Below are 15,789 nucleotides of genomic sequence, written 5' to 3' on the forward strand. Positions count from 1 at the left end.
GTATTTGGCTAACGTGTATGTAAACTTCCGACTTCAACTGTGTATACACACACCTATAAATAACTACAGATGAAATTGACAGCTGAAAGAAAGAAACATCAATAATACAGTTAGCTATTTCATTTGTTGAGCATTTTTTTGTAGTTACATGTTTGAGAGTACAGTAAAATGTGCAAAGTAAAGAAACACAAAAAAGTGTCCATCTTAAAAATAAAAGTATAGATCCGTATCCTTCAAGATGCGAGCAAGGGGAAGTCATGAAGACATGAGAGAATAAAACATGGAGATGGTAGAGCTCTCTAGGGCATTGATGGACCCTGCTTAAAAACAGTTCAAATGCTTCCTTCTTTCCTCCCATCCTCTGTGTTATCGCTGATCTAACATACTTGGATAGAATAAAAGCAAAGGTTCCACTTCATAGCTTTCACCATTCCAGACATGACAGATCAGTGATTACTTTAAAAAGGGGAAGGAAACATTTTCAAAGTATTCAAACAGGGCCAATGTACTGCCAAACAGCATGTATTTTTCGGGTTGTGCTGAAGCATGGAATGGGCAGTGTATCTATTGGGTAAAGCTCGACTTAGGCTAGGAATGGAGTCCCATCTGCTGACCCCTTTGTTTTTTTTTAGGCCATCAGTGGAGCATCTACATCTTCCAGTTGAGATGGCTGGATGACTTTACACACCCTGCAGCGTCCAGTTTCCGACCACTGTTGCACATTTTCGCCAAGTTCTGTCGATTGCAGAGAAGACGCCAGTCAGTTAAAGTAAACGACGATAAGACAATTATTATTGGAAATTCCACATGGTCATGCTTACATTAGCAGCCCTGGCAATGCTGTTGGGAGACTGTAAGGCAGCGAGCTCGTTGAGGATCCTCTTCAGATCATTATTGTCAGAAGGTGCTGAAAGGAGATAAAGAGGCAGACAAAATGAAAGTTGGTGCAATCATTTCTCTTATTTAAAAAATAAATTAAAAACACTTGTTATTATGGCAGGTATGAGGTATAAATATGCATAATGTGTGCGCGTTTATGTACCTGGCACAGGTGACTGTTGCTGAGACTGAAGCTTTAGGTATGAATGCTCCAGCAGTTCTGCGATGGAAATCCGCTCTCTTGGGTTTCGTACCAAGCACCTCTGGTGGTAGGAGAAAAACCCACCAGATCCCATTTATCCATGTAATTCACACTAAATCAAAACTCAACCAAAAAGCCAATACATTGCAGAATGAATGGAATCGCTCACCTTCAACACATCTAGCAGATCCTTCTCTGCAATGTCAGGGAACTCCATCTCATGGGTCGGGTCAATGATGGCGTGTAGCTTGGTGATCTGGTTGGTGATGGTCTGGAATGGAGTCTTCCCATAGGTCATGCAGTACATGATGCAACCAAGGGACCACACATCACCTTTAGTACTAATCTATGAATCAAATCAACAGAGATTCATTATACATCATTAAACATGCATAATCTTCCAACATTTATATAAATGAGTCCATATGGAATATGCGTGTATTAAAAATACATTGTTTTGGATAAGAAGGAAGGGACATCAGCGCAACCTTAGAGCTTGCCTTCCCTGGCTGGGATGAAGTGTCTTTGATGGCTTCAGGGGGCATGTAGTTCAAGGTCCCAACCTGTGTTGAGGATTTTTTTCTTGAAGATCAATATCCTTATTCTGGAAAGCTTCTGGTTATGTATACATACATTATTAACTACAGTTGGAGATGGGGGTTGTGCTCTTACCTGAGAATCTGTCATAATGCTTGTCACATCAGGCTGGATGCAGTTTGCAATGCCAAAGTCGATCAATTTCAGCGAGGCATTCACAATCACAAAATTGGCTGGCTTCAAGTCACTATGGACAATACCTACACAAAAAAAAAGTTACAGAAAAAAGTTAAAGAAAAAGGTTGTCATAGAGACTGCAATGCTTGGGTATGAGGAACTTAGAAAACACAAGGGATACTGACGAAGAGAGATACAGAGTTCAAGATAGATGGAGAGATAATAACCATGTTTGTGGATGGTTTGGACTGCCTCCAGCATATTCTTCCAGTATAACTTCCTCTCCAGCGGGTTGACAGTTTTACGGTTGCGTAGCCAGGTGCTGAGGTCCAGGTTACCACATTCCATCAGAATGTAGATGTAGCTGTTGGTTATTTCACTGGAATAAAAGAGATAAAAAGCACTGCTCACTGGGAATCACATGACATGTATAGTGGGATGGAACAGAGGACCACAATCAAAATACGTTGTGTCGGGGCCTCCCGAGTGGCACAGTGGTCTAAGGCACTGCATCGCAGTGTTGAGGCGTTACTACAGCCTGGGGATCGATCCCAGGCTGTGTCACAGCCAGACGTGACCGAGAGTCCCATAGGGCGGCGCACAATTGGCCCAGCGTCTTCCGGGTTAGGGGAGGGTTTTGGCCGGGGGGCTTTCCTTGGCTCATCGCGCTCTAGCAACTCCTTGTGGCGGGCGCCTGCAAGCTGACTTCACTCGTCAAGTAGAACTGTTTCCTCTGACACATTGGTGCAGCTGGCTTCAAGGTTAAACGAGCAGGTGTTAAGAAGCAGTGCAGCTTTGCGGGTCATGTTTCAGAGGACGCATGACTCAACCTTCGCCTCTCCCGTTGGGGAGTTGATACAAGATTGATGAGACAAGATCGTAACTACCAATTGGACATCACGAAAATGGGGTAAAAAAAATATACGTTGTGTAATTCTTTACTTTTTAATTTTATTTAGGCCATGTGTATTTTATTTTTATGTACGTACCAGTACCACAAGTTTTTCTTATGTTTTGGATGTATACGAATGTGTATCCATTTTCATCAAAAAATATAATAAATGTACCCTAGCTGAATAAGTCAGAGTAGTGAACACTCACTAATCATACAGCTTGATGATCTGATCACTGTACTGCTGCAGGCGATTGAGATGCTCTATCTCGTTCTTGTAGCTCTCCACTGTCTGGGCATCAGCCTCCTCCAGGTTCACATACTTCACAGCAAACAGCTGATTACGTTGGTCCAGAACCTGGTACACCTGAAAAGACAGAGAACCTACCATCAAACCAGCTGAAAAAACATCCAATTAGCCAAAAAACCAACCCTGGTATCTTCAGGTTTCAAACAAATTGAAACAAGGAAGTACCATCTTAAATTGTCCTTTTGTTTTCTGTTGCACAATGTTATGAGAGCTTTTGTTACATTGTGCCCTAATGAACAAGACAACTAACCCCTACCTTACTGGATCCACCTTGGCCAATCATCTTCAGGACGAGGAACCGTTTGCCCTTTATCACAATGGACTCGTTTGAGAGAGCAACGGCAGAACCCTGAAGTAACAGACAAGTGCAGAGTCATTCAACCATAGAGTCCACATTTCATTTGACAATAGGCCTATAATTTAAACAGCAAACTCCCAAAAAGAGAACATAACTAGGGCCATGACTTAGTTCCTCCTGACCTGATTGCGTTTTGCCTGTTCAGGTCAAGTGATCAGGGAAATCCCATGGATGGCATTTGTGGTTTACCTGGTGGGTCTGTTGGGCATAGGACACCTGGCTGAGGGGGGTGCACGGCTGCTGCTGGGCAGGGCCGGCTTTATGGGCTGCTGAGAGAGGGCCCGCATATGGGGAGTTCCTCTTGACCCCAGGGGTAAAGTAACTATGAGGAGAGGGGAATTCAAATGTCAAAGAAAGTCCTCTTTTTTTTTGCATCACTGCTTCCCATCTTTCCTCTGGATTCCAAGACTAAATGCACTCACAGATCTCACTACACTGTCTGCCGTGACTGTTACTTATGTCACAGTATGGATGGCAGTCTTACATTTGCATTATGACAGTTCAGATTTAAATATGATAATTTTTCCACAAGGTAGTTCTCAAAGTAACTTTAGTTCAACTATATTTTTCTTGAAGGCAGCTTTAAAGTAGCTCAACTTCTTGCAATGGGAAGTAATTGGTAGCGTGATAAACCATCTTTTCAGATTAGCTTCCCCAACACTGACAATACCATTTCCTAGTATCTCAAGAGCTGATCGAATAGAATCATTCGATTATGGTGATTAGGATCATTGTATAAGAGTTGTTATGTTATATACATGTCCTATCCACCCCCTCACCTGTTGGCCCTGGTGTCTTTGTAGTTGGGCATCTGGCAGGCGACGGGTGGGTTGAGTCTGGACGGGAGAGGAAGTGATGGGGTGGGTAGAGAGTCCACCAGACGTGGAATGGGCGTGAAATCAGGAGGGGTGTGCTTCTCCTGATGACGACCAAACACACACACAACGTTAAACTCAGGAGGTTAAAATAGAAGAACCCAAAAGAAAACAAAAATATTAGTGTTAAGAGTGTCAAAACAGAGGCAAAAAGAGAGAGGTTTTAACTCAGTCATAAGAATGAACAAACTAAATTGGTGTTTGATGCCAGCACCTTCCATGTTGATAACATAGTTGTAACCCCAAAAATAAAATGGAAAGCCAAACCTCTGGAGACACGACTCTGCTTACATGGGCTGGTATTTTCCACCCTGAAGACAGCTCCATGCTAGAGGGTTTGGGCTGTGTCTGGCTCAGAGGTAAACGGGTGGGAATCTCCGGCTCCCTCTCTCTACCATAGTTTGACAGACTCAATGACCCGTGAGACAGTGGCTCTAAAAAAAGAAACACACATAAGGCATCTATTCAACTAAAACTTACATCAGGTTTGCAAGCTTTAAGCCGTTATCACTTTGTAGTCAGGATGAAATCAAATCTAATTTTATTTGTCACATACACATGGTTAGCAGATGTTAATGCGAGTGTAGCGAAATGCTTGTGCTTCTAGTTCCGACAATGCAGTAATAACCAACAAGTAATCTAACTAACAATTCCAAAACTACTGTCTTATACACAGTGTAAGGGGATAAAGAATATGTACATAAGAATATATGAATGAGTGATGGTACAGAGCAGCATAGGCAAGATACAGTAGATGGTATAGAGTACAGTATATACATATGAGATGAGTATGTAAACAAAGTGGCATAGTTAAAGTGGCTAGTGATACATGTATTACATAAGGATGCAGTCGATGATAGAGTACAGTATATACGTATGCATATGAGATGAATAATGTAGGGTAAGTAACATTATATAAGGTAGCATTGTTTAAAGTGGCTAGTGATATATTTACATAATTTCCTATCAATTCCCATTATTAAAGTGGCTGGAGTTGAGTCAGTGTCAGTGTGTTGGCAGCAGCCACTCAATGTTAGTGGTGGCTGTTTAACAGTCTGATGGCCTTGAGATAGAAGCTGTTTTTCAGTCTCTCGGCCCCAGCTTTGATGCACCTGTACTGACCTCGCCTTCTGGATGATAGCGGGGTGAACAGGCAGTGGCTCGGGTGGTTGATGTCCTTGATGATCTTTATGGCCTTCCTGTAACATCGGGTGGTGTAGGTGTCCTGGAGGGCAGGTAGTTTGCCCCCAGTGATGCGTTGTGCAGGCCTCACTACCCTCTGGAGAGCCTTACGGTTGAGGGCGGAGCAGTTGCCGTACCAGGCGGTGATACAGCCCGCCAGGATGCTCTCGATTGTGCATCTGTAGAAGTTTGTGAGTGCTTTTGGTGACAAGCCGAATTTCTTCAGCCTCCTGAGGTTGAAGAGGCGTTGCTGCGCCTTCTTCACGATGCTGTCTGTGTGAGTGGACCAATTCAGTTTGTCTGTGATGTGTATGCCGAGGAACTTAAAACTTGCTACCCTCTCCACTACTGTTCCATCGATGTGGATAGGGGGGTGTTCCCTCTGCTGTTTCCTGAAGTCCACAATCATCTCCTTAGTTTTGTTGACGTTGAGTGTGAGGTTATTTTCCTGACACCACACTCCGAGGGCCCTCACCTCCTCCCTGTAGGCCATCTCGTCGTTGTTGGTAATCAAGCCTACCACTGTTGTGTCGTCCGCAAACTTGATGATTGAGTTGGAGGCGTGCGTGGCCACGCAGTCGTGGGTGAACAGGGAGTACAGGAGTGGGCTCAGAACGCACCCTTGTGGGGCCCCAGTGTTGAGGATCAGCGGGGAGGAGATGTTGTTGCCTACCCTCACCACCTGGGGGCGGCCCGTCAGGAAGTCCAGTACCCAGTTGCACAGGGCGGGGTCGAGACCCAGGGTCTCGAGCTTGATGACGAGCTTGGAGGGTACTATAGTGTCGATGAACAGCATTCTCACATAGGTATTCCTCTTGTCCAGATGGGTTAGGGCAGTGTGCAGTGTGGTTGAGATTGCATCGTCTGTGGACCTATTTGGGCGGTAAGCAAATTGGAGTGGGTCTAGGGTGTCAGGTAGGGTGGAGGTGATATGGTCCTTGACTAGTCTCTCAAAGCACTTCATGATGACGGAAGTGAGTGCCACGGGGCGGTAGTCGTTTAGCTCAGTTACCTTTCTTGGGAACAGGAACAATGGTGGCCCTCTTGAAGCATGTGGGAACAGCAGACTGGTATAGGGATTGATTGAATATGTCCGTAAACACACCGGCCAGCTGGTCTGCGCATGCTCTGAGGGCGCGGCTGGGGATGCCGTCTGGGCCTGCAGCCTTGCGAGGGTTAACACGTTTAAATGTCTTACTCACCTCGGCTGCAGTGAAGGAGAGACCGCATGTTTTCGTTGCAGGCCGTGTCAGTGGCACTGTATTGTCCTCAAAGCGGGCAAAAAAGTTATTTAGTCTGCCTGGGAGCAAGACATCCTGGTCCGTGACTGGGCTGGATTTCTTCCTGTAGTCCGTGATTGACTGTAGACCCTGCTACATGCCTCTTGTGTCTGAGCCGTTAAATTGAGATTCTACTTTGTCTCTGTACTGACGCTTAGCTTGTTTGATAGCCTTGCGGAGGGAATAGCTGCACTGTTTGTATTCGGTCATGTTACCAGACACCTTGCCCTGATTAAAAGCAGTGGTTCGCGCTTTCAGTTTCACGCGAATGCTGCCATCAATCCACGGTTTCTGGTTAGGGAATGTTGTAATCGTTGCTATGGGAACGACATCTTTAACGCACGTTCTAATGAACTCGCACACCGAATCAGCGTATTCGTCAATATTGTTATCTGACGCAATACGAAACATATCCCAGTCCACGTGATGGAAGCAGTCTTGGAGTGTGGAGTCAGCTTGGTCGGACCAGCGTTGGACAGACCTCAGCGTGGGAGCCTCTTGTTTTAGTTTCTGTCTGTAGGCAGGGATCAACAAAATGGAGTCGTGGTCAGCTTTTCCGAAAGGGGGGCGGGGCAGGGCCTTATATGCGTCGCGGAAGTTAGAGTAACAATGATCCAAGGTCTTTCCACCCCTGGTTGCGCAATCGATATGCTGATCAAATTTAGGGAGTCTTGTTTTCAGATTAGCCTTGTTAAAATCCCCAGCTACAATGAATGCAGCCTCCGGATAAATGGTTTCCAGTTTGCAAAGAGTTAAATAAAGTTCGTTCAGAGCCATCGATGTGTCTGCTTGGGGGGGGATATATACGGCTGTGATTATAATCGAAGAGAATTCTCTTGGTAGATAATGCGGTCTACATTTGATTGTGAGGAATTCTAAATCAGGTGAACAGAAGGATTTGAGTTCCTGTATGTTTCTTTCATCACACCATGTTGCGTTAGCCATAAGGCATACGCAGGGTCATGTTCATTAGGTACCAAACAGGAGAAAACAGAGAGGGACTCCATTTTCCATTCCAGGCCCTAATGAACACCACCAAGACATACAGCATAACTGACTAAATTTAAATGAAACCTACCTGGGAGACTCTCTCGGTCTTCTGCGGGGAGAAACTGGTAATTCCCAGCTTTTAGTTTCTGCATTGCAGTCTCAATTAGTTCAGTGGGCTTTGCGTTCACCTGGAGGGCTTTCTGTAGTATTGACGTGCCTTTCTTGACCTGACCTTTTGGAAGAATATGAACAAAAATCTCTTTAGTATCAAAATATAAATGTTCAGTGTCTAAACCATATATTATGCACAATCGTTTATGTAAAATTCATTTTAAAAAGAGCAATCTACCTCGAGCAACCTCAAACTGAGCATGTGCTATGTGCACAAAGGCAAAGCTTTTGCAGTTGGATCTCGCAACGATGAAGTTGTCCCGAGCATCATCTGGGTCATCAATGCTACGGAGGACATTGTTTAATTTTTTTATGTATAGTCATCAAACCAATTCTAGAACACTGGATAACGTATGTGAATATATGCAGTTTTTTTTTTATACCCCAAAACATCCTGAAGTACACTCACCCTTTGAGTTCAGCATATCGGACCAGCATCTTGGCATAGCTCTCACTGTTGCTGTACATTCCCAATGGCAGTCTGGAGAAGACTCTGGAATAGCTGTCCTTCAGCTTTAGGAGAAGGTTGGTGTCTGTCTGAGGATTGCCCCTCTTCTCCAGCTTGGTCAGATACATCCGGCAAGCCTCAGGGGAGTTGGAACCAATTATCTGGTTTATATTGTCAGTGGTATCTACCATTGAAACAGTAGAGAACATAAACTCGATATGCGTGAGAATACATTTTTTCCACAAGTTTACCATTCCGTTAGTGCGCACCTCTATGAATATGTTGGTGTGCGCCAACTAATGCTGCTCACTAAACAAGCTTTTTTGCACCGTCAACAACTAGGCCAAAATGGTTTCACTTCAATGTTAAGGTACATACCTTCCATCCTAGTGTCATCTCTCCTTTCTTGCCTGTGCAGCAGTGTAGTGGTGGAGTCCACCGTTCCCATGTCCTTCCATGGGCGTGGCTCAGGGCTAATGATAGGTGTCTGAGAGAGCAAATCAACAATGATACAGTGCCTTGCGAAAGTATTCGGCCCCCTTGAACTTTGCGACCTTTTGCCACATTTCAGGCTTCAAACATAAAGATATAAAACTGTATTTTTTTGTGAAGAATCAACAACAAGTGGGACACAATCATGAAGTGGAACGACATTTATTGGATATTTCAAACTTTTTTAACAAATCAAAAACTGAAAAATTGGGAGTGCAAAATTATTCAGCCCCTTTACTTTCAGTACAGCAAACTCTCTCCAGAAGTTCAGTGAGGATCTCTGAATGATCCAATGTTGACCTAAATGACTAATGATGATAAATACAATCCACCTGTGTGTAATCAAGTCTCCGTATAAATGCACCTGCACTGTGATAGTCTCAGAGGTCCGTTAAAAGCGCAGAGAGCATCATGAAGAACAAGGAACACACCAGGCAGGTCCGAGATACTGTTGTGAAGAAGTTTAAAGCCGGATTTGGATAGAAAAAGATTTCCCAAGCTTTAAACATCCCAAGGAGCACTGTGCAAGCGATAATATTGAAATGGAAGGAGTATCAGACCACTGCAAATCTACCAAGACCTGGCCGTCCCTCTAAACTTTCAGCTCATACAAGGAGAAGACTGATCAGAGATTCAGCCAAGAGGCCCATGATCACTCTGGATGAACTGCAGAGATCTACAGCTGAGGTGGGAGACTCTGTCCATAGGACAACAATCAGTCATATATTGCACAAATCTGGCCTTTATGGAAGAGTGGCAAGAAGAAAGCCATTTCTTAAAGATATCCATAAAAAGTGTTGTTTAAAGTTTGCCACAAGCCACCTGGGAGACACACCAAACATGTGGAAGAAGGTGCTCTGGTCAGATGAAACCAAAATTGAACTTTTTGGCAACAATGCAAAACGTTATGTTTGGCGTAAAAGCAACACAGCTCATCACCCTGAACACACCATCCCCACTGTCAAACATGGTGGTGGCAGCATCATGGTTTGGGCCTGCTTTTCTTCAGCAGGGACAGGGAAGATGGTTAAAATTGATGGGAAGATGGATGGAGCCAAATACAGGACCATTCTGGAAGAAAACCTGATGGAGTCTGCAAAAGACCTGAGACTGGGACGGAGATTTGTCTTCCAACAAGACAATGATCCAAAACATAAAGCAAAATCTACAATGGAATGGTTCAAAAATAAACATATCCAGGTGTTAGAATGGCCAAGTCAAAGTCCAGACCTGAATCCAATTGAGAATCTGTGGAAAGAACTGAAAACTGCTGTTCACAAATGCTCTCCATCCAACCTCACTGAGCTCGAGCTGTTTTGCAAGGAGGAATGGGAAAACATTTCAGTCTCTCGATGTGCAAAACTGATAGAGACATACCCCAAGCGACTTACAGCTGTAATCGCAGCAAAAGGTGGCGCTACAAAGTATTAACTTAAGGGGGCTGAATAATTTTGCACGCCCAATTTTTCAGTTTTTTATTTGTTAAAAAAGTTTGAAATATCCAATAAATGTCGTTCCACTTCATGATTGTGTCCCACTTGTTGTTGATTCTTCACAAAAAAATACAGTTTTATATCTTTATGTTTGAAGCCTGAAATGTGGCAAAAGGTCGCAAAGTTCAAGGGGGGTGAATACTTTCGCAAGGCACTGTATATATGACTGTCCCAATCAACTCCAGTCTTTAAAATAAGATTATGTAAGATGTCACTTTACTATGCTCTGCTCTCCATGTTATTGTATATAATTGTAAACAGTTGGGCCAGGCACTAGAACATTCTTCAACAATCTATAATTACAACTGAAAGGTGGGGATTTTCATTCACAAACCTTTAGATTGAGGAAATCCCCATCTTCAACATGCTTCTTGGCCGAGGACAAGGATAACATCGCACTTGAACTAGAAGTTTGCCTAAAACAAAGTTCCATTCATCAGTTTTGTAATCCTGTGTGTTCTGATAGTGTTCCCTTGACATCGGTAAAGAATGCTTACCTGGACAAGCTACTTGAGATGAGAGCATCCATCTTCACTTGTCTTCCATCACTGTCATCATCATCCATTTCTGAGATTGCCTGTAGTCTACTGCTCTCTCTCCCTGCCTAGATGCAGGATAATAAAGAACAGGATATTATTTAAAACCAGAGAAGTGATAGAAAAACTACTTTAAAACTAGGGGTGGGAATTGCCAAGCACCTCATGATATGATATTCTCACGATACTTGGGTACCGATACGGTATGTATTGCGATTCTCACGATTCTATATGCATTGTGATTCGATACTGTGATTTAATTGGGATTTGATGTTCCAAACATAACCCTCACTATATGTCTGCTGCAAAGACAAGAGAGAGCCATAATAAAAAAACGAGTTTTGATCAGTCATGAAAAAAATGGCTGACAAGATGAGACAAGATGTTGCCTCACTATTTAAAAATAATATGGAGAACAAGCTATAGGATGAAAAGAATCCGAGTTTTGCCGCAGGTACAGCCAACTAGCACTAGCTAACGCTACCTAACAAAAAACAATCGATACTTGTCAAAGTATCGATACATTATTGTCCCAAAACATATTGCGATATGTAACTGTATCAATTACCACCACCCCAACACTACTACTAATAAAAACTAACCATGCCAACGGCTCTCTTTCGTTGAGAACCAGAACTCCAAGCTGGAACCTTGTCCTCTTGGGGTCCATTCCGTGGTTCCATTGTTCTAAGAGAATGAGAAGACCTGTGTCAATTGTTTTTCACGAGACAGAATAGAAGAATGTAAAGCAAAACAAAGAGAGAAGCTTGGTGTGAGAACTTGGAACTGTAAAAAACAAAACAATTATTTTACCCTGAAGAAAAAATACTGGAAAGCTTCAAGCCGCTTGTACCGTCGGAGTTTCTCGAGACTTTGCGAAATTCTGTTCCATTTTTCGCAGAACCATGTGTATTATAAGTTGAGACTGAAGGAAAAATTGTTTTGACAAAACATTAAGACAATTAATATACAGTACTAGTACACTAAAGTAGCATAAAAGCTGTGATTGCATAAAAAAAAATCTAGGCTGAAGAAACATGGTCATGTATTTATTTATTATATAAATCAAGATTTTTTTTCTTTTTTACCTTTATTTAACTAGGCAAATCAGTTAAGAACATATTATTTTCAATGACGGCCTAGGAACTGTGGGTTAACTGCCTTGTTCAGGGGCAGAACGACAGATTTTTACCTTGTCAGCTCAGGGATTCAATCTTGCAACCTTTTGGTTACTAGTCCAATGCTCTAACCACTAAGCTACCTGCCTCCCCGATGGTCTTCAGGTTAATAAAAAAAAAAAACCTGGTACATTTTCCTTATCCTCAGAGGAAAGAAGTTCTGCTTTGCCCAAAGTCAAGTTCTGCATAGCAGCCTCCAGCAGGTCGTTGGGTTTGGCACTCAGTTCAATGGCCCTCTGAAGTATCCAAGTACTTTTCTTTGTGTTGCCTTTTGAGATGGGGGAGTAAAGAAATATACATAATAAAAAATAAACTTACTGATTAGATGTTTTCATTTATTTAACTAGGCAAGTCATTTAAGAACTAATTCTTATTTACAATGACAGATCACCGGGAAACAGTGGGTTAACTGCCTTGTTTAGGGGCAGAATGACAGATTTTTACCTTGTCAGCTCGGGTATTCGATCTAGCAACCTTTCGGTTACTGGCCCAACGCTCTAACCACTAGGCTACCTACCAATAGTACTTTCCTGCAGCATTATGGAGTTTCTGAATGTGAGCTTCACAGATTGGACTGATGCATGTATCGTCAGTAAATAAATAAGATGTTAGAGATACAATAGTTGCTATGGGTGTCTGAGTATTTATCAATATGAGAAAGCTGGTAAATCCATGGAGCTAAAGTTTAGTAAATAACCCAAATTGTGTCATCTGTGTGTATAAATCATCTACGACAGTCAAACCTAAGATTGTTGTGCATCTCTCTACCTTGAGACAGTTCAAACTGAGCGTGTGCAATGTGGACAAAAGCAAAATCCTGGCAGTGTGTAGTCGCAACATTGAAGTTGTCCTCTGCCCCATTGGTTTCTTGGATTCTGAAAGATATTAAAGGACTCATTTGACAGACCTAAACTAAATACTAAAAAGAGCTCTTTTCAAAGGGGCAATCTGGGATTGGTACATCCATTTTTTGGATTTAAACTAGGAAATTAGCCATTGATTTTTGGAAGAAAATACATTTACTAGTATACATTTCTCATGAGCTTAGTTCAACTGTCGTAAATCATCAGAACCCAACATCTAAACTTATTTGTAAACCATGTAATTGTAAACAAAGACTGAATAGCTTCATAACATGGATAAAAATATCATTTTGAACTCATGGATGGTCAGTCCTTGCATCCATGAATTTGAGTGGTTAAATTTCTCTAACCTTATCCCTCAGCTGCTAACCAAAAAGTGTCAGGGCGCCCACTTTGTTGTTTTCCCAAATCCCAGATTGCCACTTTAAATATTATTAATATACACATTGTATTTTTAACTGATGTAGCTCAAGTACAATCACAGAGGAACATGTTGCAAAACAAGGCTCAACCCTCTCATGGAAAAGTATGATCACGGATCACTCACACATTCAGCTCTGCAAATCTGACCAGCATTCTGGCATAGCTCTCATTTTTGCAGTGTTTTCCCAGTGGCATAGTTGAGAATACACGGGTATAGAAGTCTGTAAGCTTTGTGAGATGACTAGGATCCAAGTGAGGGTCTCCTTTCTTCTCCAAGTCCATCAGATATGCAAGACACGTTTCAGGGGAATTTGAGCCAATGGCCTGGTTGATATTATCAGTTTCATCTGCATGAAAATGCAAGGAAAAAGACAGTGGGTGACCATTTACAGTACCAATCAAAAGTTGACACACCTAGTCATTCACTGGTTTCTCTTTATTTTTACTATAATGTAGAATAATAGTGAAGACATCAAAACTATGAATTAACACATACGGAATCATGTAGTAACCAAATGTTTTAGCAATAAAAATACTTTATATTCTTCAAAGTAGCCACCCTTTGCCTTGATGACAGCTTTGCACACTCTTGGCATTCTCTCAACCAGCTTCATGAGTAATGCTTTTCTAACAGTCTTGAAGGAGTTGCCACATATGCTGAGCACTTGTTGGCTGCTTTTCCTTCACTCGGCGGTCCAACTCATCCCAAACCATTGAATTGGGTTGAGGTCAGGTGATTGTGGATGCAGCACTCCATCACTCTCCTTCTTGGTCAAATAGCACTCACACAGCCTGTAGGTGTGTTGGGTCATTGTCCTGTTGAAAAACAAATGATAGTCCCACTAAGCGCAAACCAGATGGGATTGCATATCGAAATTCACACAATTCATGTGTGGTTCCCACACATGCAAAGATAATTTGTTCACCTACTCTGTCGCACAAAGACACAGCAGCTGGAACCAAAAATCTCAAATTTGGACTCATCAGACCAAAGGACAGATTTCCATCGCTCGTGTTTCTTGGCCCTAGCAAGTCTCTTCTTATTATTGGTGTCCTTTAGTAGTGGTTTCTATGCAGCAATTCGACCATGAAGGCCTGATTCACGCAGTCTCCTCTGAACAGTTGATGTTGAGATGTGTCTGTTACTTGAACGCTGTAAAGTATTTATTTGGGCTGCAATCTGAGGTGCAGTTAACTCTAATGAACTTATCCTTTGCAGCAGAGGTAACTCGGGGTCTTCCTTTCCTGTGGTGGTCCTCATGAGAGACAGTTTCATCATAGAGCTTGATGTTTTTTGCTACTACACTTGAAGAAACTTTCAGTTCTTGAAATGTTCCGTATTGACTTGTCACAACACAACTGATTGGCTCAAATGCATTAAGAAGGAATTAAATTCAACAAATTAACTTAACAATGAACACCTGTTAATTGAATTCCAGGTGACTACCTCATAAAGCTGGTTGAGATAATGCCAAAAATGTACAAAGCTGTCATCAAGGCAAAGGGTGGCTACTTCAAAGAATCTCACATTTGACAGTTTTGGTTACTACATGATTCCATGTGTGATTTCATAGTTTGTCTTCACTATTATTCTACAATGTAGAAAATAGTAATACAAAGACAAACCCTGGAATGAGTAGGTGTTCAAACTTTTGACTGATACTGTATTTGCAAACTTAGTGGTCTTATATACGGGCATATCATTATGTACAATATATGACGCATTTTGTCTTCGCCATGGAACGTATGAAAACGTGTTATTACCTTCGATTAGATATCTTGTTTTAATTCGGTCGAGCTTCTGACATAACATGGCAAGTTGGTGCTCTCTGTCTGTATGCTCCTCCTCCAACATCTCTGCAGAATGTAGCTAATATGTCGAGGCAGCTAACGTTACTGACTGTGAGCCTAGCTATCTATACACACAAATATGACGTATACGCTATAGTGCGATATATACTTCTGATGTGTGAATTAACAAGCATAAAACGGACCCTGGTGTAAATAACCAGCTGGTTGGGATATGTGTAGCTAAGTTAACGCCCTTAGGTATCTAACCATCTGCATATTGTCTGGCCAAAGCAAAGCTAGCTTAGCTAATAACGTTAGCTCTATCAAGTTAGCTACGGATCGTTGCGGAGCACAAAGACGTGCAAAGCTAAAAAGCAATCCAAATCACTTTTTTTTTACACCGTACATTAGATTAAAACGAATCTCACATTTTCTACAAATGTACTTTCACGTGAAAGAATTATACTTCATTACAAAAAAACGTCTGTCTGTTCATAACACACTTAGTTTAAAAATCACCACTTCCAATTACTTCGTCAGCTCATTGGTCAGTTTGTATGGTTGACTACGCCCCCAAATATTCGAAATACTCCTCCCACTTCGATGAAAATGATTTGATATTATGCTCCGGGACTCCGGCCATCTGACCATCCGTCCCAAGGGTTCAATTAGAAATCGTGCGGACCTGAATATAGTTGATGATCCCTGCAAT

The 15,789-nt window shown here is 42.2% G+C and overlaps 1 protein-coding gene across 1 annotated transcript; it reads right to left on the bottom strand.

Moving 5' to 3' along the window:
* Positions 1 to 227: 227 nt before the first annotated feature.
* On the bottom strand, positions 228 to 15,580 carry LOC109902920 (dual specificity protein kinase Ttk-like). The gene is made up of 22 exons (XM_031838080.1): positions 15,051 to 15,580; positions 13,411 to 13,633; positions 12,769 to 12,875; positions 12,125 to 12,268; positions 11,652 to 11,747; positions 11,425 to 11,509; positions 8,680 to 8,774; positions 8,263 to 8,485; positions 8,032 to 8,138; positions 7,747 to 7,914; positions 4,498 to 4,664; positions 4,135 to 4,274; positions 3,545 to 3,677; positions 3,254 to 3,346; positions 2,897 to 3,054; positions 2,023 to 2,174; positions 1,754 to 1,878; positions 1,570 to 1,644; positions 1,251 to 1,427; positions 1,043 to 1,142; positions 822 to 907; positions 228 to 735 (listed from the first exon to the last, which is right to left on the bottom strand). Exons 1-22 carry the CDS (start codon positions 15,139 to 15,141, stop codon positions 649 to 651), a joined length of 2,832 nt encoding a protein of 943 aa, XP_031693940.1. The 5' UTR covers positions 15,142 to 15,580; the 3' UTR covers positions 228 to 648.
* Between the last annotated feature and the right edge of the window lie 209 nt (positions 15,581 to 15,789).

This window comes from Oncorhynchus kisutch, linkage group LG13, assembly GCF_002021735.2.
Source record: "Oncorhynchus kisutch isolate 150728-3 linkage group LG13, Okis_V2, whole genome shotgun sequence".
NCBI lineage: Eukaryota > Metazoa > Chordata > Actinopteri > Salmoniformes > Salmonidae > Oncorhynchus > Oncorhynchus kisutch.